This window comes from Phoca vitulina, unplaced genomic scaffold (genome assembly GCF_004348235.1).
Source record: "Phoca vitulina isolate PV1807 unplaced genomic scaffold, GSC_HSeal_1.0 scaffold7, whole genome shotgun sequence".
NCBI classification, from domain to species: domain Eukaryota; kingdom Metazoa; phylum Chordata; class Mammalia; order Carnivora; family Phocidae; genus Phoca; species Phoca vitulina.
The window spans coordinates 32,806,952-32,834,901 of record NW_022589710.1 but is presented as its reverse complement, the minus strand read 5'-3'; the positions used below and the strand labels follow the sequence as shown (position 1 = coordinate 32,834,901).

Sequence of the window (27,950 nt, the reverse complement as noted above, 5' to 3'; positions counted from 1 at the left end):
ACTTTAGAACCTCTTCTTTCTCGCCCTTAGTATTTATCGCCTTTCCCTCCCCTCCTCCACATTCCCTTTTCCTCTTCCTCTCTTGCCAAAAAGAATACTGCCAATTTCGTTAAATCACTTCAAGTTAAAGTCTAAGAAAATCATAGATTCTAAGATTAAAAAGTACAATGATTTTCACATAAAGCAGTCAAATTTTTATACCTGAACAAATGATTTTTGAACAGAAGTGTTTGACTTTCAGCCCAAGAAACTAAAATATCCAAACAGTTCTAACAGCTTTAGAGAACCAACTACATGATCTTCAAAAACTACTACAGCCTTCTTATTTCAAATCATGGAGACTCACCCTCCAGGAAATTTCCTTCTTGGAGCCCTGCTCCTCCTGAGATGAAGCTTTTACTGACACTGTAGTTCTGTCAGATGCCAAATCCATCTGGTCGTGAAGCAGCAAACCTCTCTGAAGGTCAAGATGAACCAGGAACACTTGTGCCAGGCACTTGAACTTGAACAAGGATATTTATATATGCATATGTAACACCCTTATAACCATATTGTCATTAAACAGTCCAACCTAGAAATATTGAGGAAATCGGGACAAAGCACAATGCAAACCCTTAGGATATGAGAGGCAGAATTTAACACCCTCAGATTTTTCTAAAAAAATATTTACATAAATCCTAAAGCAAATGTAGTCTAGCAGCTTACATATTTAAAACAAAACCAAAGGAAAAAAACAAGGCAAGCATTCTGATTTCAGACATTAAAGTAAATACTAAGGAAGAAGGACACCAAGCAAGCTTCCTTTCGGAGATCTAGGCACATTAGCCGTTTCGTTGCCCTTATTAAATGCTAAGACCTCTGTCTTTTTATTTTATTAAGGATCATTGCAGCAAAATCTGTCAAAATACATCAAGAAAAGTGGACAGTTATGAAAGTTGAATTTACATCAGCTACATGAAGACTTTTGCTTAATGCCAGGTTAAAAAGTCACTTCCCATGTGCTTCTACTACATCAAATCACTAGAACATTATAGTTGTTTTGTTAGGAATGTTCTGGAGAATTTTAGCTAAAAAAACCTTTGTTTTTTTAGTAAGGAGTTAAAAGATGGAATGGCTAAAATAATTGAAAAAAGCTCTGCTCTTATAATGATATATAGTGAATCTTTGTTTTCTTCATTAAATAGAATCAAATATACATTGAAGATTGTTATACTGAAAATTTAAGACAATCCTTAGAATGATTTCAGTATCCTAATGTGAGGTACACATATAACCCATTTGAACTAGAACAGTCACGAACTCTTCTAGCAAACCCTTTGATTTTTAAATACTAAACAATTTTAGTCAGTTGATAGCAGAACAAACACAAATAGCAAAATACAATACAAAAAGGATCTTTAAGGACACAGCATGGCTATAATCCAAGTCAGAGTTTGACTGTCACCTAGTTAGAGCCCTCATCCACCTCTAACAGAGACTACACTTAATTTTCGGAGACTTCAGTGATGTCTCAGTCAGACTGAGTTGGATCCATAAATCTCAACACCCTTAGAGTTTGAAAGGAACTCTCCACTCAACTCACTTTTGTGTTATTCAAAAGAAAACCTTAAAATCACTTTCCCATCTTATCTTTATGCTATATTATAATCTGGCATTAACATTTAAGCTCAATATTATTTCTTTCTGGGTCAACTGCTGGAATAACATTTCCCATCCAATGTCCAAGCAAGTTGATCTAATACTAGAGCATCTAGAGGGGGCTTTATGAAAAAGCTGAAATGACAAAGAATAAGTAATTTAAAATAAAAACGTATCTTTAGATTTAATTTCAAAGTAGGAATTATAAAGTTGGTATTGTTTATATTTATCAAACTTCATAAATGCAAATTTTATTTATGTATGTTTTTCTTTAAACCTGTCATCCAGTTCTAAGGGTCAATTCTAAGGAGACACGATTAAATTGAAATGAGATAAGTACTGACTTGCAATCTGATCATTCAAGAACAACTAACTTCAGAAACTATGAAATTGAACCAAATAAAACTGCCATTTTTGTAGATTAAAAATGGTCAAATTAGAAATTAGAAATTTCAATTAAAGGGGCGCATGGGTGGCTCAGTCGGTTAATCGTCCGGCTCTTGATTTCGGCTCAGGTCATGATCTCAGGGTTGTGGGATCAAGCCCCATGTTATGTCGGGCTCTGTGCTCAGCATGGAGTCTGCTTGTCCCTCTCCCTCTGCTCCCCCCGCCCCCCACTCACTCTCACTCACTCTCTAAAAAATAAAATCTTTAAAAAATAAAAAAGAAATTTCAATTAGAAATTTCACTGGTTCAAATTAACATCTGGAAAAACTCTTTGTACCTATCAGGAAAGCCATAGAGAAAGTGCTTTGGTCTGGGAGACCCAAGCCCGTACCTAAACTATAAACAGAAGAGGACACTTACGCAGTATGTTTAGCTAATCTACTATCTAGGTAATGATACAACTATTAACATGAAACACAATCTTATAAAAAGCTTTTTAGATACTCTGTATCACCTTATATAAGGTATCAGAGAAATTACTATAATTCTCTTTTAGACAACAGGCAGCAACAGAGCACAAATCCTTTCCCTGTCTCTGGTAAGTGGGTGGTTTTGTGGCAAGTAAACAAAATCCTATGGACAGCATGCAAATTAAGTTTTTCTGGGGTAGTTCATTTAAGAATAGATTTTTCAACTAGAATCAAAATTTCTGTGATTTGATGGGAATTTCAGTCTAAGCAATTGAGTGATAACAAGGAAAGAGTACCCCAATATTAGTTTCTTCATAAGCAATCACTTAAAGGGAAAAAGTAACTGAAATAAACAATTTTTACTTAAAAAAAAAAAAAACTACCTTCAATGTTTAAAAGAATGATTACAAAAAACAAAACTCCAGGATACAAAACTACACTTTGACAGGTGAACAGGCACTAGTTACATGTAAGCCAAATAAATTCTTATTTGCCTCAACCTTACTTATTTCTAAGACTTGCTACCTTTAATTAATGTGTTTTCATTACACATTTTATGACAATTAGCTTTTGCAGTTCATAGAACTTAACTTACATCACCAATTCAATGTATGTTAAAATCCCTCTAATTCAATTCTGCAAGCCTTTAAGTCACACTTCCAGACATGAACACAGGTAATACAACAAAATATCAGAATTAGCAGAAGCACCAACATACACACACACACACAATGAAGTGAGCACTACACCAGGGACACTAAATGGGTAAGTTCCAGACCACTCCCAATTCCCAATTCTCCAAGGGAGTAAGAAATCTTTATTGTAAGAAGACAAATGGAAATGTTCTTGCCAAAGAGGAACAACTTCTGGCTTCTTCGTTTCTGGAATGTTTTTATGAAAATAACCATCAATTCAAACTTACTTGCTTTCAGTAATCTTCCTAAAATCAAGAAGGGACAAGTCTAGTTCAAATTATGACTATCAGTTCTATCTTCCTTAGCCAATGAACCAAACTGAGTTGAACAAAAATTCTCTTAAGGTATCCTAATAACTAACTTCAAAACTCCCATGTTTCTAGGCAGAACAAAAATGCTGCCTGCAGTATCGAACAATCATAAACACACACACACATTATGCAATTGCCTGTTTATTTAGTGGCACCAGTTTTGCAAACTAGAAATTATTTCTACTTTTCATCTCACATACAATCTGCAATCATTCACAGGCCGAATGCAATTTCTTTAACAGACTTAAAAACAAAAGTACATTCTTAAAGTTAGAACTGAATCCACATGTTTTCTTTGGACCAGGAAAATGGTACATAATACAAAATATACATTTATGGAATTTCTTTAAAGTTTGGATCACATAAACGGCAAACAGTGGGTGAGTTAACTGTGGAGAATTTTGTTATACACTGTTTAGGAAAAATATTTCTGCAGTTGTATTAGTTTTACATTTATAGATTTAAAAAATGAATGTATTTATATAATGCAACATGCTTTAACATGTACATGGTCTCTCCACTCATAACATTTATACAAATTAAGTGAAAAAAAAATCATTTCAAGAGTGAAACCAACTACTATTTGGGCGTATTACTACAAACAAGGTATTTTCCTGCACATATGCTGTTGTCTTAATCAATGGCTAACCAAGTAAGACAATGGTTTCTGTGTTTCAAAATTCCCACAAATGGGAATTAAATAAGCTGTAACTTATTTTGGCAACAAATGCAACAAGCTAATAAATTTTTTCATGGTGGTTATATTTTAGTAGATATCCCATTAATTCTGTACATTAATGGCTGTATGTTACATCCTATTTTAACATTCTGTGTCAGTAAGTAAATACCCAATTCCTTAGAATCTGAAGTGAATTAAACGTTTGATGAACTCTAAGACTAGGGAGCTCAAAACCTGAGTGAGATCTGACAGTTAAACGTGTTGTGAATATACTGTATTTGCATATGCAGGTCAGAAACATTTCAAACTTTCAATTTCCATTTTTGACCTCTTTTCTGTTTTCAAGTAGCAAACTTAAGAGTGATGTTATCCTCCAAAACTAGTCCAAATACTCTATTCACCTTTAATTACTTGCTTTCCCCCAAAATACCATCTTTAAAAAGGATGTTTTCATATCAGGTTCTAGCCTAGGGTCCCATCCACCTCTTTTATCTTTTAAAAAAGTGAAACACTTCCTTAAAATATAGACGCAAATTATTTTGATGCCCTTCAAATTTTTATGGGCTTTGCAGGAAAAAGGCTGACGAACCAACGCAATATTGTAAACTTTGGGGAGTTATGTACATTATATGAATTTTCCTGTGTAAGGAAGTTCCTAGGATTCATCAATTTCAAAGGGCCTGGGAACCTAAAAAGTTAAGAACCACTGCTAAAATGAATTTGTACCACTCACTGTACCTAATTTTTACTAATTTTGTTCTGCAGCTACCCAATCTCCTATACAAATCTTCAGATAGTACCATACAAACACAAATGTTACTAAATGTCCTTTACTGGATCAGGAGGACTATATAAAAGAAAGGAAAAACATTAAATTTTTCTAAACATTTAATTCAATAAGAAAGCTAACAGAAAATTGAGTTTTGGAGCAATTAAAAGAACAGAAGGATTGGGTTTTGTGGTGAATAAACATTGCATTTATTTTTCTCAGTTAAGTTGAAGCAGCAGTAATTTTTACCATTATCTCCCTTGCTGGAAAAAATCAAATGATCTGAAGAAGCAAAGGTTGGTTCTTGCTGGTTTATGTGATGCAACAGTTAATAATATACAGCTAGGCTCAAGGAAGACCTTCCAATGGCATTTAAAATAATTAAGAGCAATCCTCTCTGTCTTCCTCACTGGCATCTACCCACCCCTCCATCTCCTAAGTTTTCTTATTTTTGGCCCACTTTTATATAGTGTTAATTGGCCTTGGTGAGGTAATGCACCCAAGAAAACAGAACTGGCCTGCTGAAAGAGAGACAGAGAGAACCATCACCAAGAGGGTAGTAGAGGAAATCAAGCAACATTTCGTGCTGCATGAAGGAGGGAAAAAAAAGTCACTTCTTTGTTATATCAATTCAAACAACATTTTCCCCCATCTAATATGTTGTCAACTACAATATAAATATATCTGAGTTTTTCTAGTTGGTGCACTCCTACCTGCTGGTAATATAATCGGGAAAACACGAGAGCAGAGGCCCCTGGGTTAATATATAAAGCAGGCAAAAGGGAAAGAATCTGCGTGAAGGTGAACAGAAGTAGAAATGTTCATTTGACAACAAAGTGGAACCAAATACCTCTCATCAATTCTGTATGGCATCTTGATTTCAGGAATAACTAACACTTGAGACTTATTATTCTGACCAACAAAACAATACAGTATTTTACTCCCAACATTTAGAAAATGTATTCTTAAATATTTCAAGCATATTCTAAAGTAATGTATAATTTAAAAATACAATCCAAACTCATGGCACATTATTGAAGGAAATAAAGTGAAATTAGGCTTCTAAAGTTTTAAACTACAGAGAAGTCGTCCTCATGACTAAAAGAAAAACTAATTAGAAGACTCAATTACAAAATGGTCATCTCACTAGCAATACCTGCAAGCAAAGGTATGAAACTCTTTAAGATTCCTTCAAAGAAAAACCTCAAAAGAGAAACATCTATGTACTGAAATATTTACATATTTTCTACTACCAAATCCTAATACTGTACAAATAACAAAACATAGGCTTACACCTCTAATTCAAACTTTATGAATTAAAACTATACACCATGAAATTCAAAATGAAAACAGAAAACATGTAACCAATTTTGTCAGTTCTTTCAGAAATCACAAATTGAATTCCCATATGAATTTGTCCAATAAAGATGGGCAGTGAAATTATTTTTAAAACACATAGTAATCATTTGGATAAAATTATTAACACTGGCAGTGTGTTTTCAAAAAACAGATTTTTCTCTTAAATAAGATAAATTTAGCTATATATATATATATATATATATTTTTTTTTTTTTTTAAATGCCTTAAACTCAAACTCAACCAGTATTTCCAGGGTTGGAGAATTCTAAGAAATCCATGACCTATTTCTCTGACTGGCTGCTGTCGGCAGGAAGAGTAAAGGCCATTTGTTAAAGGTAGTCAAGCATACTGAATAGAGTTGAGCCTCCTCAGTCCAATTTTATTACTATGCTGAGCAAAATTTTCTTCTGAATGAGATTTTTAACTTTGGGGAGAAGAAAGTAAACAGGAGCATTTTCAAATGAATAATGGTAGTACAAAGGAGCTCTTTAGGGCAGAGACCTGCCTTCTTCAGGACAATTATCTGGCAGACAGTAGGGGGGCTGTAACTATTTTTCTGGATGAGTGATTCAGTTACAATATTAACATACATTAGATTATAAACTGTACTCAAATGTAAACTCCTTGAGGGCAAGGACCTATTCATGTCTTTATAGTTCCAAGGTACTTGGCCTAGAACAGTGTTTTGCAGATAACACTCCATACATTTTGTGGAAAAGCTGGATTATTAGCAGAATTGACATGTGGTCAAATGGATGGTCACTAAAAGTGTTAGTATAATTCAGATTATTTGAATTACATACTTGATTTAGTCTTTAATCCAAATTTCTTGACGTGGTAAACAAATGCGTGGTCAGAGCAGCACGCTAATTGCATAGTACTCTAGGAGCAAGCATTACAATTACAAATGTTTGAAATAGTTCTAAAGCTAAATAAGAAAAATACCACTTGGATTTTTCAAAGTTAATGCTAATATTGAGCACTGTTTCTGTTATCTGTAAAAGTATACTCCTTAAGAAAGTGGAAATTAAGAGAGCTTACCTTGCTAAAACAGTAAGAGATCGGTGAAATTTTTTAATGTTAGGGTAACAAGAGTCCGCTACACAAAATGAATTTCCTATTAAAAGCAGCAAATTGAGTTCATCCTATTAAAACACTTAAATGAAAGTACATTTTGAATGGTATATTACCATCATACAAGAACTTCCACCCTCCAAAGAAAGTAACATACAACACATCAAAAAATTTTGAGGCATTGCCCTGAGATGCTAATTAGCACACAAAATGGGGTTGGGAGGGTAAGAACTTAAGTGGTACAAAAATGATGTGCACAACAGAGGTGCAAAAGTGCCTTTTAAAAGTGTAGTTGGTTCCCACCCCCACCCTTACCCCCAGGAATCAAGAACACACACAGTCTGCTATTATAATGTATACTTCCTTTTTTACAATGAAAAATTATATATAGTATGGCAATGCTGACTCATGCGGAAAAGATTTAGTCTTCTCAGAGAATACTTAGTAGTTTTCTCTCACTTCCAAGCTTCATTTCAGTACTAATTTTAACAAGGAATATCTTAACCTCTTCTTTTCTATTTAAAAAGTCTCAAATAAAAAACAACTCTAAATATGCTGTTATGGTTTGAAATATAGCGTTCCATCACATATTTTTACTCATGACTTACAATTTTGCATCTCAAAGTCTAATTCAAGGTTTTGAAATTTCTAGAACTAAAAGATTCAGTCTACTTTAAATATTAAGGAGCTGGCTTCTTACACTAGGAATTTAGTTTTCAGCGCTAGTAGGTCTAGGACTCACTCTACACGAGAAGCGCCGCCATCCGCGGACCGCACGTGGAACTGCCCGCAAAGCCAGGATAGAACATCGTCATACTTCGCACTCTACCACAGATTTAGACACCGAGCATTTATTTGTAAGTTTGGAATTGGTTCTGTAATTCCAACTGTTACGAATTTCTAAATATAAATAGTACTTGTTTTTCTTCATTCATGCTGGATTGAGTTATAAATTAAATACAATTAAATTACATTGAATCGCCTCACAAATAAGAGGGATAATGGAAAGGTTTTGCTGGTATGTAACTACTTAAATCTGAGACATTTCACATTACTTTGCCCACTACTCCCCTAACTTTACATTAGTTTTAAGGCTATATATACAAATATGTATATTTCCAAGTTAGGGAAAAAAACAAATATAACAAAACTGATTATACTACCTTTTATACAGAGTTTCGATTTTGTATTCAATGTTGTATTGTAATCTTATACGTTCATAGTTTTCTAGTGGGGAATCTGCCTACTGAATGATTAAATTACACAGCAATAAATACAATATCCAACCTAGACAGACAAAAATACAGAAGGGCACAAAACAGTAGTCTTTTCTGCGTGACAGATTTAAAAACTTACTTTCACATGCTTAATCAGAGGAATTTAAGCCTAAATTAAATTAGGTATTTTTATATCTACAATTCTTTAAGCTTTGAAAGTTATTTTTAAAGGCCAACAGCTAAATATTAGCAACATGCTATATTTCAAATCACAAATACATCTGAACTACTTGGATTCTAAAGACATGGGCCAATTAAGAATCACAGGCAAACACACACTCACACACACACACACACACGCACACACACACACACCCCTACTATAGAGTGTTAGATTGTCAAGCTCTGACAATTATTTTAATTAAACAGTAGGCAAATTCAAGCTGATCCACATCTTAATGAAAAATAAGCAGCCAGAAAGAACTCCATTAAAAAACACATTAAGAAACAACACAGACTTAAATCTTGTAGTCTTTCTAATGGAAGGGAAACAGTTCCATCTGTGCCTTGAGTAACAGTATTTCCCAATTAAAAGAGACTAGCATCTTTCCCCATGAGAAACTTCTCATTTACAATGGCATGGTGTTTTATAAGGGTGGGGTAAAGGAGGAATTACACATACATGATTAAATTTCTTGTTTGTTAAATCAAGCTTTATTGATAAAATGGAATCAGAATACCTTACTAGGAATGGCAGCAGGCCCAGCCAATCATGATAGCAAAAACGTGGCAGTCTCCTACTATCTGCAGGAAGCTGCTGCTTATCAATTAGTAATTCAACGTAAGGACTTGTAAAAGAGGTGCAAAGAATCAAGGCATTTTAGCCCCAAGATTGATATTCTTATGAATATACTGTATTACCTGCAATACTCCTGGCAACAAGGCGAGACCAACCTAAAAGACAGTTAAATGAAGGGACCAGCTTTATCAACAGTGCCAACCCCACTGCCAAGATAGTTTTCGGTTAACTCCCTGGATGTTCAGCTTTGTAAGATTTTGGAATTATTCTCCATAATTGTGAGCACATTTGAGCGTCTAGCTGGCATGGCTGCTACTCTCCCTGTCCCGACCCCAAGTCCAAGCACAACATGACTTCAAAGGACTATATATCTGTTGCATCACACAACAAGCCAAACATTTTTTGTAACTTTGATAGTGATTTAAAGCAGTTCATAATTAAATATGAGCATTTTGTACAAGGACAATTACACTTTACAAAAAACAAAATCATACAACAAAAATTGCTGGAGTCTGATTTACAACATGAATTATGGTTTGAAATCACGTTTACATTAAGTCTCAAATTTACAAAAAAAAAAAAAAAAAAAAAATCAGTCCTGGGCTAGCTGTTGTACTGCTGAGTTCTCCGGTGTGGCCCACTCTCACCCACGTCAGATGGCCTTCTTTAAAGTTGAGGATGGATGTTTAAAAGGTTCAAGGAAGTTGAGCTGTACTCTCCTTTGGAGGTGAAGGTAAACTCCATGGCTAGATGAGCAGTTTTACCACATGTCATCAGTTGATGTAGAGTCCTTTATAAAAGGAAACAGAACAGAACAAGGAACTACATTAAAGCTGAGGTGCCAAAAAACATTACTTTCTGGATAATGCAGAAAGGTAAGGTTTTATAAAGTTGACATTTGGACTATAAGTGCTCTTTAAAGTGTATGTGTTTGTGTGTATATGTAATATCAGTATTCTATCTGCTCAAAAAATTGTTAACCCTTTGTTTTGTTTTGGAATAAAATATTTGAAATACAATTTTACCATGAGGTTGACCAAATGTATTTCTAAATCAGTATAATTACTAAAAAATTTTTATTTTCTTCAATTAAAACCCAATTTATCTTCAGAACACTACTTTTATTACATACGAAGATATTAAGGCCTCAGGTAATATGAGATTTGAGGAGGCTTCATAATGCAATATATATCTCAGAGCTGTGCCCAAATGATTTTAAGTCACCACTTTTCTGTAAACACCATACTACAACAGAATTCTAACAGGAAATTTAAGTGGCGAATAGGACATTCTAATGTCTTTTTATATAAGTAGAATTCTCTACTTTAGTATTTAAATGAAGTATATATTTCAGGGTTCTCAGCAAAGGTATTTCCAAACAAAAACTACTTAGTGGAGCTGAGCATTCTGAAGTTCTGTTGCAGCTGCTTATAAAACTCAGAATTTAGAATTCTGAGCAGAGGTATTATTTCCAACTTCAAAAAATCATTTAGTGGAGGCAAACCTTCTGAAGCTGATTGCTTGCAGAGACTTAAAAAACCAAGAATAATTCAAAGGGACTTTCTTCTTTTTCGAGAGGTGGCCACTCACCATGATTATGTCCTCAATCACTAGAACTGTGGTGCAGCCAAGAGTTCAGAGCAATCAATCAGGGGTGTGTGTAAGAGAATGGGTGCAGTGAACAGCTCTGCAAAAACAGGTAGGAAGGATATGCATTTAGAGTGAAGTGGAAGGGAAAGCAGATGGAGCCAAAATGTTACTTACAGTGTCATCATTTTTGTAAGGATTCAGTCTATTGTAAACGGCTTCAATTACATTCCGCCTAAATTTAAAAAAATGCAGAAAGTTAATTCTTTAGAGCACAAAACTTTAACAATTCATAGTTAGGTGCTCATTAAAATGTCAAAGATAACCTTATACTTAGAAATTATTTTAATTCTATTTCTTACTGTCAATAAGTGATCCTCACTTTAAGGTATTTGAGCCCCTATGTTAAACTAGAGGGGAATTTACTCTAAAATGTTAACATTCCACCAACCCAATTAATAGAAGACTAAAAGTCATGGTACAAAAAAAAAAAAAATCAAGTCTATATATGGTCTACTTCGTTTGAACTGGCTTATGTGGTTATGAGTCAGCAATGACAATGCAGTTTTAAGATAAAATACTAATATATATCCTGCTTAAGAGTTGAATGTTAGTTTTGAAGTAGAAGTAACTTCAGCATCTGTTGCGGTAAAATAATTTAGATAAATTTTACATTTAAATTTCTGCTTTTTGTAATGCCCCTTTAAAAAACTCTATTAAAGCTAAAATGTCAAATATGACATTTCCCTGCCAAGTCTAGGACTTTTTGAATAACATTTTGTTAAACAATCTGTAGTGGTATTTATAAGTTATAGCCTTCCCTACTTCCAAAATTGATTTGAAGCAATTTCACAGACAGTCATTTCACAGAAAGTCATATTGGAAGAAAAGGTTTCCAAGCTTCAAATAGGAATTTTAACAATTACTATTTAGAGAAATGATTATAAAGAACATGGTTACATTTACACAACACAGTAGAGAATCAAGGAAATTATCAATGTATCTTTGTAGGTCCATTATATGGATATCGGAGGTAAAAATGTTTGAATTATAAAATTTCTTAAAGTCTCCACTTTAGTTTATAAAGATGTAAGCTTAATATCTGACACAAATTAGTCCAGTTCTATGAATTGAAATGCACACAGAAAAAGGCAAGAAATGCATCCTCCTATATTCCCTTGTTACAAAATCCAACCAACCAGGTATCAACAATCAAAGACACTGGGGAAATCAAGAGATAGAAAAAAATGGCCTAGATGGAGGAAGGGAAAGATGCTCATCCCTGGGGTGCTAAATTATCCAGGGATTGACAAAATCAAATTAAAATAGTAGCAATAAAAATGACAATTAGAATTTTGTAGTGCTACATAATTTAGCTTAAAAAATTATTTCACACAAAAAAATTTCACTATATTAATTTACTTATCCTATAACCCAAGCCTTCACTAAAGACAGCCTTCAGTATAATTAGTTACACATAATGACATTCTGACACCTATTCTAAAACATGCATCATGTATCATTAATAATGAAAAATACTGAATCACAGGCTAAACATTTTGAACATACAGATTACTGCATCACTTTAGAAATTAGGTAAATACACATCTGATCAATGAACACCTAACATTTTTATGTGCGGAGATAAATTTTAGGAGTATGCAGAATGTAACTTACTTGCTTGCCAATTCACCCCCTGGTGGGAGGCTGGGGATGTTCTCACTTGCTAATGTGCGCATCACATGGACTAAGTCAGGGACGCCTTCCCCCTGCTTCTTTATGATTTCTGGGAATCAGAAGTACTTTTTTTGTAAGTGTTGTCCAAATTTAATTAAAAAAAAAAACTGAAACAAAGATAACTTAGGTTTTTAAAGATGGCATTTACCACATCTGAGATTTTCTAAGCTGGTATTAGAAAAAAAAAATCAAGTTGACTTTTGAAAATTTATGACAAAGGGATGCACAAGATGACACAAAAAAATGAGATACTTTCCAGATTAACTTCGAAGAATGAAAATAAACAATACAAAAATGTGAAAAAAATTTCATGTTAAAATCAATGTACTATATGATCAAGGATATGGGTATACAAATGAGAATATTCTTAAGATGCCAACTAGTTACTTCTGAGGAGGTCAACTCCTCTCTTTAGAAACATGTTTCCTGAATTTTGCACAGGTTTTTTAAAAAAAATAACCAATCTCAAAATTTGAAAAGAAAAAAACTCTTTAAACATAAGGGAATTTTTTGATTATATATGAACCCAAATCATTTTTACATATGTTTATACTTGCAAAGTGAGATTAAGTAGCATGTGCAGATTACCACTCACAGCTTAATTTTTGTCTGAAGTATCTTTAAGCAGTAAATAGATATATAATACCATTTCCTCAGTTGGTCATTTGAACAGGGCATATGGAGTGGAAAAAAAATCTAAATTTCATGATAAATTTTTACAAAGAAAAAATTTGATAAACCATACAACTGCACTTAAAATTGTTATTTTCAAAACATCCAGTTACTAAATGGGTATAGTGATATGATCTGCAGTGTTGCCATGTAGACGCATACTGTTATTCATACCACAGAATAGCAACAATTATATACAACCAACTTAAAGAATTCTCAAACTATCAAGTACAAGAAGTCTTCACTTGGAGTTTTAGCATATTTATTCTAAATGCAAGATCATACCAAAGGTATTTGTAATTTAAAAGTTCAAGTTTTGCTCAATTTTCTGTTTTTAAATGTTTTTAAATGTAAGAAATTCTCTTTGTCATCATTAGGGCAAGAAAACTGTCATTCTAGTTCTCAATTTATAAATACCTTTGAAAATCACAATGCATATAAAGATCTTCCATCCTTCGATCAAGTCTCAAAATATCAATTCCTCATTAAAGCCATATCTTAAAAGACAGACATTGCTACCCATATTTCTTTAAATGGCTCCAATTGTCCTTTTGGAATTAAGGCCAAATTTTACCACGTATTCTTTTTTTGCTTTTTTTTTTTTTTTTAACCAGTCTTAAATCTGAACAAAAAGCAAGGATCTCAGATTTGGTTTGCCAAGTTCCTTTATTGTATAATCTTTAACATCTAGTATTCTACATGGTTCTAATGCTGGAAATCTGCTGTACAAAAATAAAGGGTTTTGATGTTTACCTAAGCTGCACAATTTCACAATCTAAAGCTGTAAAACACTTAACATACAGTCTCTGCTAAGCCAATACAATTATTGGATAGATGACTAAATACAATAGAAATGAACACTGATGATAAATTCAATCAATGATAGTTTCAGGTCTAAAAAACATTACCTTGATTCATCTATATTTGATGTATCTTACATCTCCTTTATTAAAATATATATTAGGGTATTTTAAATGTGAAGAAAATTACAGGAAGACAAATTCTTTAAAAAAATTAATGTAAGGCTTTAAAAACAGTTAATATCTCTTATTCCACACGGGACAACACATTTAAACTGTCTCACCATTAATACTACACTAGCATTGCTTCTTCTGCTTTTAAAAAGGAAAACAAGATGAATTTTATGAAATATTCCTTTAATTGCTCTTGAACTATACATTACTTAGAATTGTAAAAAGGCTGAATGCTTTTACTAAAGAATATATGTATAGAAGATCTGTTTCCCATACTCACATATAAACACATTCTGCTCTTCCCTACTCCCCTCCACACCAAGTCTGAGGCATCCTATCAGTTATCTCCAAATTAGCAACTTTAAAGCTTGGGCAGTCAACAGAAAAGATTTAAAAAGTATATATGTACAAGTACAATCTTAAATTGGCTTAGAAGGACCAGAACCTTAAGTGATGTAGTTTAAATTATGAGCTGAGTCTTTTTATCACAACCCTAGACAGTCAAGTATTTAGAAGGGCACAGGTAATGGGAGAGCTGAAAAGGCCTTTCCTCTTTTGTATGGTGTGGACAGAGAAGCCAAAAGTATTCAAAGCAAATAAAATGAGGTTTAGTAGATCACAGCAATTTTGAAGACATGTATTTAAACAAAGAAAGAAAAGAAAGAAAAAAATATTCAGTGCCTGTTTTGGAAGCTGAATGCAGTATTTTTTACTTAGAACAACTTTTGCAATTAAATAGTTACATTCTATGTTTTAAAATATAGTAGCAATTTTAATTAATGTAATTATTTATTTTCTAGTTGCAGTCTTATCAAACCTACCTCAGTAAAGAATATGAAATTTGATTTGTGACATAATAATCTCAAATTGAATGATACAAGTATATTTCAACATATCAAAAATATTGAGTATTGATGTAAACTCTGTTCAGGTAGCAATTCTTCCTTGATAAAAAGCAATATAAAACTTAATATTGTAACATAAAATTATGTATCTAAAGCAATTATTTAGAATTGCACCAAAAACTTAAAGAGTGCACACTAAAGACAAAGTTGTAATTCATTTCTAAAATATGATCCTGTTTCATAGTAAATAAAACTAAAGTACTTATTCTTTAAATCAATAAGAAAACATGTACACCCAAATTACTTTAAAGTGCCAATAAATCACATACCAATTTATCCCAATACATATTCTTACTGTTTCATTTTTCCACTAGCCAGCAGATTGAACCAATGTGGTATGACTTGGTAGCATTCTAAATATTTTATTTTACTGTATTATATATAAATAACATATCAAAATGATTCATTTAAAATATAAAAATTCCAAGAGCCTTGGGTAATAGTAAGAAAACAAACTCAGTGAATAGTATGTCCAATGAATGAAATACTAAATAGTACATACACATACTAGATTTGGCACTATCAAGTGGGGGAGAGCAATAAAAACAAAATAGCAGCTCTAGATAGTACTGAAAATCAAAACCAATCATGATTCTAATAGCAGACTGATCATAATTGATATCAAACAGTAAAAACGGAGAAAACAAAATTAAAGTGCATATTAATTTTAATAATGCAGGGCACAGCAGGATATAATAGTGTGTAGGTCAATGCTTACACGCTATTAGATCTTTAATGTGCAAATTCATGACATTAGGAGCCCAAAATGCATTTTAACGCTATCATAGGCATGTCAAGTTTTTCTGCTTAAAAGAAACTGCATAATCTACATGCTTATTGCATATATGCAGCCAAATGGAATTCTCTGGGGAGACTTAGCATTTAAAGCAGTAGCTTCATAAAAGGCCGTTTGTATTTTTTCAGATATTTAAAGGCATTACACTTGAGAGTTACAAACATCTTTCTAATTGTCTCCAAGTAATTTGCAGAATTATGACAAATATATTCCTGAAATTCCCAACTCATTTCTTCCTTTTATTCAGCATTTATATTTCTACCAAGTAGAAACCTGGTATATCTTCTATTCAGGTCTATGTTGTCTCAGTGAGGAAGTTTATGGCTTAGGCAAGAAGCCTTGAAACAGTTTAAAATAAATTTTTTAAAAAGCTGTGGCACATGAAAGTTGCTAATAACCAGGCTGTGATCTTCAAGTTATTAAAAAAAAAATCCTAAAGACCTTAAATTCATATACATAGCTTTACACAGAAAGATGGTATTCAAATTATCACCATCATAAATAATCTGTTTATAATTAAATAAACCACAAATCAGACTTTCCTGGCATAAAACTACTCATGCCAGTGAATTCATCAAGAATTTTAAAGCATACAAACACTTTTTAGCCTTTTTAAACAAAGTATCCTGAACAGAATGTACAGGGTCACACTAGTTATTTCTAATATAACTGTAATAGGACAATCAAAAACATCTGAACAGTTACTACAGAAATGCCCTTTCCCACTTTTGTACACTAAACACTAGATGTCAAAGGCATGTAAAGATCTAAAAGCTAAAATATTTTGATTGTGTTGAGGTTTTTCTTTAATAAAGCTACTTATTTTTTGTTAAATGATCCACCTTCTACTCTGCTTTCCAGGTACTTGTCCAATTCTGCCTCCTTCTTCACTGCTTCTGGTGATACTTTGGGTGCATTTGGAAAACAGATCAATATCACACTCATGTTGTCTCGACTTCCCTGGGAAGAAAAAAGTTTGAGAAATATTATGCTTTCTTCTTGCTCTTTAAAGCCTTGAAAACTTTTACAGCCATGACAATCTTAAATATACTTGTTCCAGTAAAAAATATACAAATTGTTTTAAAGGAGAAAAAATATGCATATGTGGAGAGGCATGCCCCTCCCCAGGCACATACAGTGTATATGGCATACAGTATAACCAACACTCCAAAAGACGGGAGAAGCACTACGGCTAACCTCCACTGCAACGATCACTTTTTTAAAATGCTATAAAACAAAAATATTTCTGAACATTTACTGGCAGCCTACTTAATTTGAAGATAGCTAACACAAATATACATACATACATGCATGCACACACACACACATAATCAACAAAACAGAAAATTCTAGGGCATTTGACCTATAGTTACATGTATACTCGACAAATTTATATTTAAAATAAATTATAATAAATTTGGGGGCTACTTTGCTTCATAATAAACAGAAACATGGAATTAGTAGTAAAACACTAAATATATATAATTTATAAACCAGTTTTTTTAACTTTCATAATTTAAAAAAAATGGCTTAACTTTTAGGAAGTACATTCATTTTTAAAAAGACACCTAGGTATTCAAAATGCTATAATTAAAATACTTGAATCAATGTTAGCCTCCTCATATTCCCCTCCCTATTACGAACTGGAGTTAACTTTTACATTTTAAATATTTGATTCCTCAATATGGGAAAACTGACCTTATACCATTAGTTTAAGCAAACCATACAAAGAATTTAATATTAAAAAGAATCTTGGAGAAAAACAGTATAAAATGTGGCAAACAATAGGGTACTGAATAATTTTTAAAATGGAGAATGCAGACAAGATAAAGTATTAGCTAAGTCATAATTTACTAGTGTCTGAATGTGACAATTCTCTCCAAGAAAACAGCTTTTAATCTAGCCAACAACTATTTAATTCTCAAGAGCTACAGAATAAGACCAACAAATAGATACTACTTTTATGCATACTAAAAGGGACAAAGAGCACATGCGTCACTGTTCAGCTCTACTCAAATTCAGAAATCAGTAGTGTGAACTATTAAGTTATTGCTCTATTGTTTTTTTTTTAAAACCTATGTGCTGGATGTTACATAAACTTGATTTGTGTTGGATGTTACATAAACCTGATTTCTAAGTATGATCAGATTTTAATTAAGATTTTAAGTAGAGCTGGCAGTATGCTTATAAAACTACAAAGAACATTAAGATGACTTTCTATTTCTGCACGTTAAAAGAAAATCAAATATGTAGTCTCAGAAGAGTTTTATAAAATCAACATTTGTTAGAGAAAAAGAAAAAACCCAAAGAATTAATGAACATTACAGACAAAAAATTTAATTCCTCATCAGTCCTATGAGTTAGCTACTATCTCCACTCAATAGCTGAGAGAGGTCAAACAATTTGTCCGAGACTGTAAAAGTGACCCAGGTAAGCCTGACTCAAGGCCTGCCTCTTCAGTCGGCTTCCTCTTGCTTCAGCTTCCTCATCTGTAAAATAAAGGGGCTGAGCTGGCTCATCTACATATATGAACACCTTTGATCATCCCAACAACCCCATGAGATAGGGTGATAATATCTCTTACCTTTTTTTACAGTTAAAGAAACTGATTTTCCAGACAGCTTAAATAGCTTACCTGAAGTCATACTCAGTCTCATACCACGTTCTTCTGACTCCATGTTCAAGGCTATTTTTATTACATCATACCAAGTGATCACTAAATTCTCTTTGTTGGTGCTACATATTCATTAGACTATAGTCTCACAGTACTTCCATGATTGTATGGAGATATCACATGATAAAAATAAAATATTAAAATTCTAAAATGCTTTTCATTTATGAGACACAAAGGCCTAACCCTCCCCCATGCCTTTCCTTTTAAGACATACACTCTGATACAGTCTTTTTGCCTTTGATAATCTTCCACAATATTAAAAAGCTGAGGTAGTCATGGTTACTAAAAGACCATTTAGATTATAATTCTTGCATATTTGGTAATTGGGTAATTTATTTCTAAAAAATGTTCCTAAATTTTCATAATTGGTAAAGAGTATCCTGCAGTTTTGTGCCAAGAACTTATTTCTGAGAACTAGTTTCTAAAATGATTAAATACTAGAGTAATAGTTAAGATGACATACAACCATTTTTATCTTTTAAAAGAAAGTCTAACTACCTTATACAAACAGGTGTCGACTACTTCATTGCAAACTTTCTCAAGGTCATCAGTGACTTCAAGTCTGGATCTTACAAAATCACAGAGCTCTTCATTTCCCATAACATCCCAAATACCATCACATGCAAGGATAATGAACTGATCATCTTCTTCAGATCTTTCAATATCATGGACTTCAGGCTCTGGTGAGACAAGCTGCTCTGTAGGACCTTTTCCATGGACACATTTGTAATCAAAGTCCCCAAGGGCCCTCGATACAGCCAGAGAGCCATTCACACGCTGAATCATTACAGAACCACCTGCATTCTGAATTCGTTCTTTTTCCAGCGGATTACTTGGTTTGTGATCTTGTGTGAAGAAGTGAACTTTCCTGTTTCTACAAAGTAAACCTCTCGAGTCTCCACAGTTAATGAAATAAGTATGTTGAGGAGAAATTAAGACACCCACAGCTGTTGACCCACTTCTATCTGCACCATGTTTCTTCTCTGACATAACTCTCATGTGTTCATCAATCTCCAGAAAACCTGTTCTGATTCCATTCTTTACATTTTCCACAGAAGGTGCTCCTGCAGACCCTTTAAAATCCTGGTTATTGGTGATGTGATCTAACAAATGCTCACAGCAGTATTTGGCAACCTGAGAACCAGCATGCCCGTCATACACAGCAAAGAATGACCATGTTTCAAGTCCACTTGGCAAACCGATCACAGCCGTATGTGCATCCTCCATTTCAACTCGCCAACCTTGCATGCTGCTTAGCCCATATCGCAACCCATTACCCTGCCCCTGGGCATTATGTTTTTCCATCTTTGGCTTGTCTAAAAATGCTCCCATTATGTCTTGATATTCTAGGTCTGCAAAGGAAGAGAAACAGGAAAGTTAATAACTATCTTATATACAAAATACATATCCAACAACCTTTTTAAGAGTGAAGAAAATATAAAGAAAGCTTTAAATAAGAAATCACAACTTTATAAGCAGACACTCATTGTGTTGCGGACCAGGAACCTAGAGATTAACAAGAAAGAATTGGGGGAGAGGCTGATCAGGCACAGCTTAGAATGAACAACAGGCAGAGAGAACTAAAGCATCAGGATAAAAGTAGCTGACCTGACACTGCCCCGCCAGGCACAACCACTTGAGGTAGAAAGGAGATTGGCAGTGGTCATCAGCTTACATGAACCAGGCCAAGTGTTTAAGGATGCAATGAATATGTGAATCTCTTAGGGAATCTCAGACCTAAATTGTATGTGTATGTTAATCAAGACAAAGCCAAATGAATTCACAACATACCAAAAGCCTACTAATTCAAACATCTTGGTTGAACTTTTCGGATTTTCCAGTTTTATTCAGAACTACCTATAGTTTTATTCCTACTACATGAACACTCTGAAAAAGTAAAAAAATTATCTACTCACAAAGATCCGAATTTGTATACTCATTCCTTTAAGCCTTTGCTCATGTCAGTCCCCTTAACTGGAATCCCTTGTCCCTCCTCCCTACTTATAGAAAAATGTATATCCATCTTTTAAAGTCTAGTTCAAATTCTACTTTTTCCATAGCTTTTTCAGTCTCTGACAAAGCTATTATTAAATTATCATAAGGAGTACAACCTCAACGGTCAAGTTGCAAAGCAATTATACATACATACAGCAAAGCTTGTTATATATAACAAAATCAACCTATTGTGATCTACTGATGTTCTATTAATTTAGCAGTAATAACATGTATCATTAGTATTATACTTTATGACCATTAGATATAAACAGTAAAGGAGATTAGAGGGTCTAGGAAAAGCCATGTGGACAAGGCATGTGGACAAGGATTAGCTAATCTAATCCTTTCCCAATAATCAAAAGCTAAAAACTCTGGTCTGAAATGGGCCCACAAGGGGCAAAGTTGGTTAGAATTTAGGTTGACCTTTACTTGAGTAATAGCCTAGGAATGTAGAGAAGTAGGGTCCAAGTCATCAAATTAAGTCACAACTGAACTCAAACCAATCCAAAAGAAGGCTGGAATTAAATTTAATGGAGGTAAAATGGGGAGGCAAAATAGGGGGTAGGTAAAAGTACCTAGGTAAATCAGGATGCAGTTATGAGACTAAGGGATTGATGATGCTAGTGATTCTAAGCTTTGAGAAGTTGGGAGAGAAAGGTTTAAGAAAAACTCCTTAGGAAGGTCCCAGTGTCCCAGTAACCTTTTCCCCCTTCTTTTCCTACCAGGACCAAACTAATACACAAGAGAGAAGTCTGGCTGATTGGTGTGATAAAACAATCTCCTGCTTACTCCTCTGTCCCTTATGACAATTCCACTAATGAAGGTAAATAATGAAAACTAGCCATCATTATTCCTTATGGTAGTATTCATCAGATTACCAGATACCAAGTTGATATACATTATTATGACAAGAGTGTTTTGATTAGACAAAGGAGTAACATAATGATGATACCTTAATAGCAGACCATGTTTAAGAATAATTCTAAATCATTCATTCTCAACAACCCTCTAAAGTCAGTAATAATATCTTCAATTTATAGATGAATCTCAGTGAGACTAAAGAACTTGGCCAAGGTTACTCAACTGATAAGTTTAGAGGAATCAGGACTCTAATTCAAGCCTGTCTGAATCTAAAACACCATTTACTACTATGGCAATGGTCTTGATCATGGATATACAAAAGAATTATTTGTGGACTTTTTGAAAAATTACAATTAACAAATCAGAATTTCCAGGGTAGGGTTGGAACCTAGACATTTGTGTATCTGTAAAAAAGATTAGATGAGATGCCTAGATAGGTACATCTAGATGGCTAGATGATGACTGAGCCATCGTGAAGTTAAGTCATCTGCTGAAGGTCAACGGCAATTTGCCTCATCTCTGTACTTCAATTCCTTTAGCTAGACTAAACGGGAGGAGAGAGATATAGTTAAGATGCTTGATAATCTAGCATTCCTCGTCTGTACAATGTACATATTTATACTTACCTCTGAATGTTGCTTCAAGGTTTAAATGAGGTAGGCAAAAATAAGGCACTCAGTAAACTATTTAATTATTACTACATTCCTACATATACAGTCACACTAGATTCAGATAGTACCTAACAGGGAACTTTCTTTTGCAGAAAAGTCCAGTAGCTATTTTCCAGATATACATATAAAACTACCAAAAAAATAATTCTTTGAAGACAAACAGGATAAAATTTCTAAAAACAAAACCCAAACTTTTGAAAAATGTATATTAGAAATGTAAAAATGTAACAAACCAAGTCAACCATCTGATAAAAATTTAGGTCCAGCCCATAGCAAGTAGAAAAATATACATCAAAGACAAATTAGTAATTCTGTGATTGGACTTTCACATAGTGAAAATAGACAATTCAGAAATCTTACCTCCTGGGATTCTGAGTAATTTGTAGAATCCTAGTGAAGCAGCCAACAATAGCTACATAAATACAGCAGATGGTTATGTAAATATAATACTTACCAGAAATTACTTACTTATAAATACTATGTTTACATAGTCATCTTCCAGAAGTGGACTACTAATTATGTAGTCATATTATTAAATTGGAATCTATCTATAAATAGTAAATCCCAAGGGGTTCAATTTGCCCATGAAAGCTTAAGCTAGTTTCTGAAAGAAATTCTAGTTCTCGCCTTGTCTTAGATCTACTCTGAGCACATGCCGGATGGATCTCACCACAACACTAGCTTATCGGTTGATCTGAACTTTTCAAAACAAAGTACTATGACAATCACAAGACTGAACTCATCTTTGATATAATCAGAAATTTTGGTGAACACTTTTTGTCTTTGAAAACCAAACTAACTCCTAAATTGAAAAATTCTAAGGCTGGGCCAGGAAGTCATTCATTAAAGTTCAGCCATTGGCTTTTATTAAGCAAAACTGATCTCATAGTCATAGCAGAAAAGTCTTAAACCTTGTTATTTGGTTTAATCTGCTTATAAATCACCCGCCCCCCCAATAAAAGCTCTATATATTCAACTGGTAAGATCCTTAAGCAACATATTAGCCCAGAAACAAGAGTTAGTCAAAAAATTGAGGAGTAAAACGATATAAGGTCTTTTTTTCTGTTTACCTATGGGGACACAGGCTAATACAGAACCCCTCCAGGCTGCAAAAACAGAGGACAAAATAGACATGTAAACAATATGGAGAGGGGCGCCTTGGTGGCTCAATTGTTAAGCGTATGCCTTCGGCTCAGGTCATGATCCCAGGGTCCTGGGATCAAGCCCCACATCGGGCTCCCTGCTCCACGAGAGGATTGCTTCTCCCTCTCCCACTCCCCCTGCTTGTGTTCCTTCTCTCGCTATCTGTCAAATAAATAAAATCTTTAAAAAAAAAAAAAAAAAACAACAATGTGAGAAAATATATTTTAAAGATTGGGGGGAATCGAGAGGGGGAAAAAACTATATACAAGAGCGCTAGGAGCTCCTTGGGGAAGAGGGAAAAAATGGAACACTAACTAGCAGCATAGGAAGCAGTGTAAACAACATGGCAAAATTCAAGTCATTTGCAGTGGGATGTGGGCTGTAAACTCTTTACTGCTACCAAATGTTTAGCATATTCTACATTGCCCACTAATGCTTATACGTGAATAGACTTTGTCAAACACGAAGACAAATGCTCAGCTGACCCCTGAAATGCACATTTATTGAACGATAGGATTTAAGCAATATATTGCAGAGTGGGGGTTCAATGAAAAAATACAGACTCCTTGTGGCCGTATCTCTGCAAAGGATAATTTAGGGTACACAATCTACTTTTAACTTCCCAAGCTATGAGACATGGTAATTCATAAATTATATTTTATAATCCAAGGCAGCCACATCAAAATTATCTATGGTAATGACAAATAAATGCATGAACAAAACTTTATACCAATTTGAGAAAAGAAAAAGGCTGAATTTTTCTCTCATTGGAGTCTGAAATTTCTCATCGACCCTTACTTTAAAAAATGATTACACAGGGGTGCCGGGGGGGCGCAGCTAGTTAAGCATCCGACTCTTGATTTCAGCTCAGGTCATGATCTCAGGGTCATGACATCAAGCCCTGCTTTGTGCTCCATGCTGGGCATGGAGCCTGCTTAAGATGCTCTCTCTCCCTCTCCCCCTGCCCTCCTCTCTCTCTTAAAAAAAGGATTACACATATTTATATTTACAAATTTGATTTTGATTAACTTGTGTAACTCATCAGAGCCAAAATGTAGAAATGATCTGTCTAAATCTATTTTACAAACGAGAAGACACAAGAAATAGGATGATTTGCTGAAGGTCACAAAGCTAGTTCCAACAGTAAAAGCTGAGAAATAGGTAGTACGTTTCTGGAATTTTACTGCAATTCTACACATCCTGTCCTGTGTTCTTGCAAATGAAGTTAATGGAAGTCTAAAAACAGGCTTTTTAAAGACAACACACAAGGCAGATAAGTAGGGAAGATTGTCACAGAACAAAGCTGAAACTTCCTTAAGTGCCATTTCTTCCTCTGCCTACTCTAACTTCTTTTCTAAACTTCTATACTGCCAAAGATAAAGGACAAAAAAGAAGGAAAGGTAAAGAGAAAAGGAAAAAAAGCAAGAAATCTAACTTTGGTTTTTTATCTAGGACTGAGAGAAAACCAGAGTGAACAATTTCTGGCAAAGCTAATCTTAAATACTCAGGCTAAATAAAATGTAATAATGAGCAAAGAAAAATAAGAGGATATATTTTTAAAGGTTCAGAAGTTATGGGGGGTGGGGGAGGGAGAGAGGGAGGGGAGCACAAACCTCAATATTCATTATCTCCAAACTAGAAATGACCCATCAAGTAGGAGATATGAGATTATGAGATGGAACTACAGGCTGTCAATTAAAAAAAAGGGGGGGAGCACTCTGAAAGTAGGTACATGGAAATGAAAAACAAATACTGAACTAAAAATTTCAATAGAAACAATGAATAGCCAATTAGATACCACAGAAAAAAACCAAACCAATAAATGAGATCACCTCAAGAAATTCTTTTAGAACTCAGGTCCTTCTTCATCTTAATTCCTAACATACAAACCCACCCACATCTGTACCCATCCTATTCTCATACCTTTCTGTTATAAAAGAGGACTCTCTGTGCTCTCACTTAACATAAATCCCTCTACAAGAGCTTTGAAGCCCATGCTTCAAAGGAATCTTACACTACTTACATGTCTTCTCCGGAACCTTACAGTATTATCCTCTTCTTCTTTATATTCAACCTCTCCTTTTCAATTGGAGTACAACTTCTAAAGACACTCAGATGTCGACCATTACTGCCTTTCCCTGCTCTTTGCAGTTCAACTTCTTAAAAACACGTGTTGATGCCCCACACTGTTGCCTGGCCATCCCACCAAAATAAGCTCCTCCAAGTTGCTTAACCCAGTGGACATTTTTAGTCCTCATCTCACTGACTGTTTCCAACAGCATCTGACACTCCCTCTTCCAACTTCCCACTGGCTTTTCAAGATGCTACACACTCTCAGCTTTCCTCCTGCCCCAGGCTTTTCTGTCCTTGTTCCCTTTGCAGATCCATCTTCATCTTCCAAGCCATTAAATACTGACATTCAAGGCTTAGACCCAAGCCCTTTTCTCACTTTATGCTGGCTTCCAACTATTATTCATGTGTATGGGGGAAAGGGAACCAGATGCTTTTTTAAGATACAAAAGGACTCAAAGTATACACTCATACTTTTTTAATGAGAAATCCAGCCAAGCAAACATCTACTCACTGTGTTTTAAAACTAAGTTCATCTCTATGACTTGTCATTAGTTTAACTCTTAAATAACCTGCTTCTTAAAAATAATCTAAAAAACAAAATCCCGTATATAAAGTAAAAAGAAGTTGGGAAATTGCCAACTTACCCAATTTAACACTAAGGAGAAACCCCTTATGTCTATAAATGGAAATACCTTTCATAAGATTAAACTTAAAAGTTATAGATGTATCCAGTATGTGACTTTGGACAAATCCTTTAGCTTAATTTCTAACTCTCTTCATTGATAAATAAACAACCTTGATTAACCATTTTCAGAATAATTACCTTGTTCTGAGAAATGTAGAAGAAGCCTAAAATTCTAGGAATACCTAGGTAAATGGCATTAGTAAATAATATTTCAGTCTAAAATCATGCCAATAAAATTCTCAATACCAAGATAAAGATTATGAGATAAAATTATTTTACAACAGAAAAATCAACTTGTAGAGAATGAAAAAAGAAAAAACCAGCTACCAACTAGGACTACAAGCTGGTAGACTGAAGTTGATCTTCACATATATTGTTAGCCCCTGTCCCTGAACAACTTGCATTCTCCAGTGCTCCTACTACTCCTTATGGACCACATGGCATCTGAGTTTGCATCATTTGATAAAGAGGACCATACCTGTGATGATAACAGCATACAATCCAAGAGGATTTACTCTAATCTTATTTTTCATGAAGTGGCCACCTCATCTCAAAGTAGCAAAACAAATGATACCTGTAAATGGCTGAATAATAGGTACCAGCTCCAAATCCTATAAATGTTACCTTATTTGGAAACAGTCTTTGCAGGCGTGATTAGTTAAGAAATTTGCAATGGGGGGATTATTTTGGATTATACTGGGGCCCCTAAATGTAATCACAAGTGTCCCTGAAAGAGAGGCAGAGGAAGAATTGTCACAGAGAAGTGAAGATAGGGATTTGAAGATGCTAGCCCTTGAAGATTACAGTGATATATGGCTACAATCCAAGGAATGCTGCATTCTTCCTAAAGCCTCCAAAGTGAACACATTCCTGCCAATACCTTGACTTTGGCCCAGTGAAACTAATTTTGGACTTGTGCCCTCTAGAATGGTAAGAGAATAAATGTGTACAAATAAGAACCTGGAGTATAAAATTATTAATAGAGCTAAGGAAAGAAATTTGAGAGATAAAAATTACTGTAATGTTTTAAATGGCATGAAAAACAATAATGAGGGGCGCCTGGCTGCTTCAGTCGGTTAAGTGTCTGCCTTCAGGTCAGGTCATGATCCCAGGGTCCTGGGATCAAGCCCTGCATCAGGCTCCCTGCTCTGCAGGAAGCCTGCTTCTCCCTCTCCCACTCCCCCTGCTTGTATTCCCTCTCTCACTGTCTCTCTCTGTCAAATAAATAAATAAAATCTTTAAAAAAATAAAAAAGAAAAACAATAATGAGCAAAGAACCTATAGAAAACAATCTGCAAGGCATAAAACTTAAAATAAGAGAAAAATCATCCTGTATGCAGGTAAGAATAAAGAGATAAAAGTGAGTAGATTAAAGACACAAACAATGCAGATCCAATAATTTAATTAGTATACTGTAAAAAGAAAATCAAATAATGGAGAAGAAATAAAACTTCAAAGAAATTAATCACAAACTGAGGGAAAATTTGAACTGATGATTGAAAGTGTTCATCAAGTAGTAATTTTAGTAGGAAATGATCAATACCAAAGTATACTTTGATAATAAATTTCAAGAATACAAGAATTTAGAAAAATGAACATGCCAAAAAATAAAAAAAAACAAATCAGGCTGGCCTCAAACTTCTTTGTCACATGATATGCAATAATGAAGTAATGCCTATAAACATTGAGGGTGAAGAGTGATATTCCCAGAATTCTATACCCAGCAAAGTTGGCATTTATATGTGAAGGTAACAGAAAAGGTATCATCAACTATGCCAA

The 27,950-nt window shown here is 34.1% G+C and overlaps 1 protein-coding gene across 5 annotated transcripts in view; it reads right to left on the bottom strand.

Annotated features, from left to right (window-relative positions):
- Positions 1 to 3,624: 3,624 nt before the first annotated feature.
- PPM1A (protein phosphatase, Mg2+/Mn2+ dependent 1A) overlaps positions 3,625 to 27,950 on the bottom strand; it is a 46,870-nt gene continuing 22,544 nt past the window's right edge. For 4 of the 5 annotated variants that reach the window (XM_032405239.1, XM_032405240.1, XM_032405236.1 and 1 more), the window contains 5 exons: positions 19,242 to 20,095; positions 16,912 to 17,029; positions 12,663 to 12,771; positions 11,163 to 11,220; positions 3,625 to 10,188 (listed from right to left, as the gene is read on the bottom strand). In XM_032405239.1, coding sequence (XP_032261130.1) covers positions 10,159 to 10,188; positions 11,163 to 11,220; positions 12,663 to 12,771; positions 16,912 to 17,029; positions 19,242 to 20,075 — 1,149 coding nt within the window. In that variant the 5' untranslated portion in view covers positions 20,076 to 20,095 and the 3' untranslated portion in view covers positions 3,625 to 10,158. Of the gene's footprint in view, positions 10,189 to 11,162; positions 11,221 to 12,662; positions 12,772 to 16,911; positions 17,030 to 19,241; positions 20,096 to 22,630; positions 22,652 to 27,950 lie in introns of those variants that run through there. The other variant, XM_032405238.1, reaches the window with a different exon arrangement.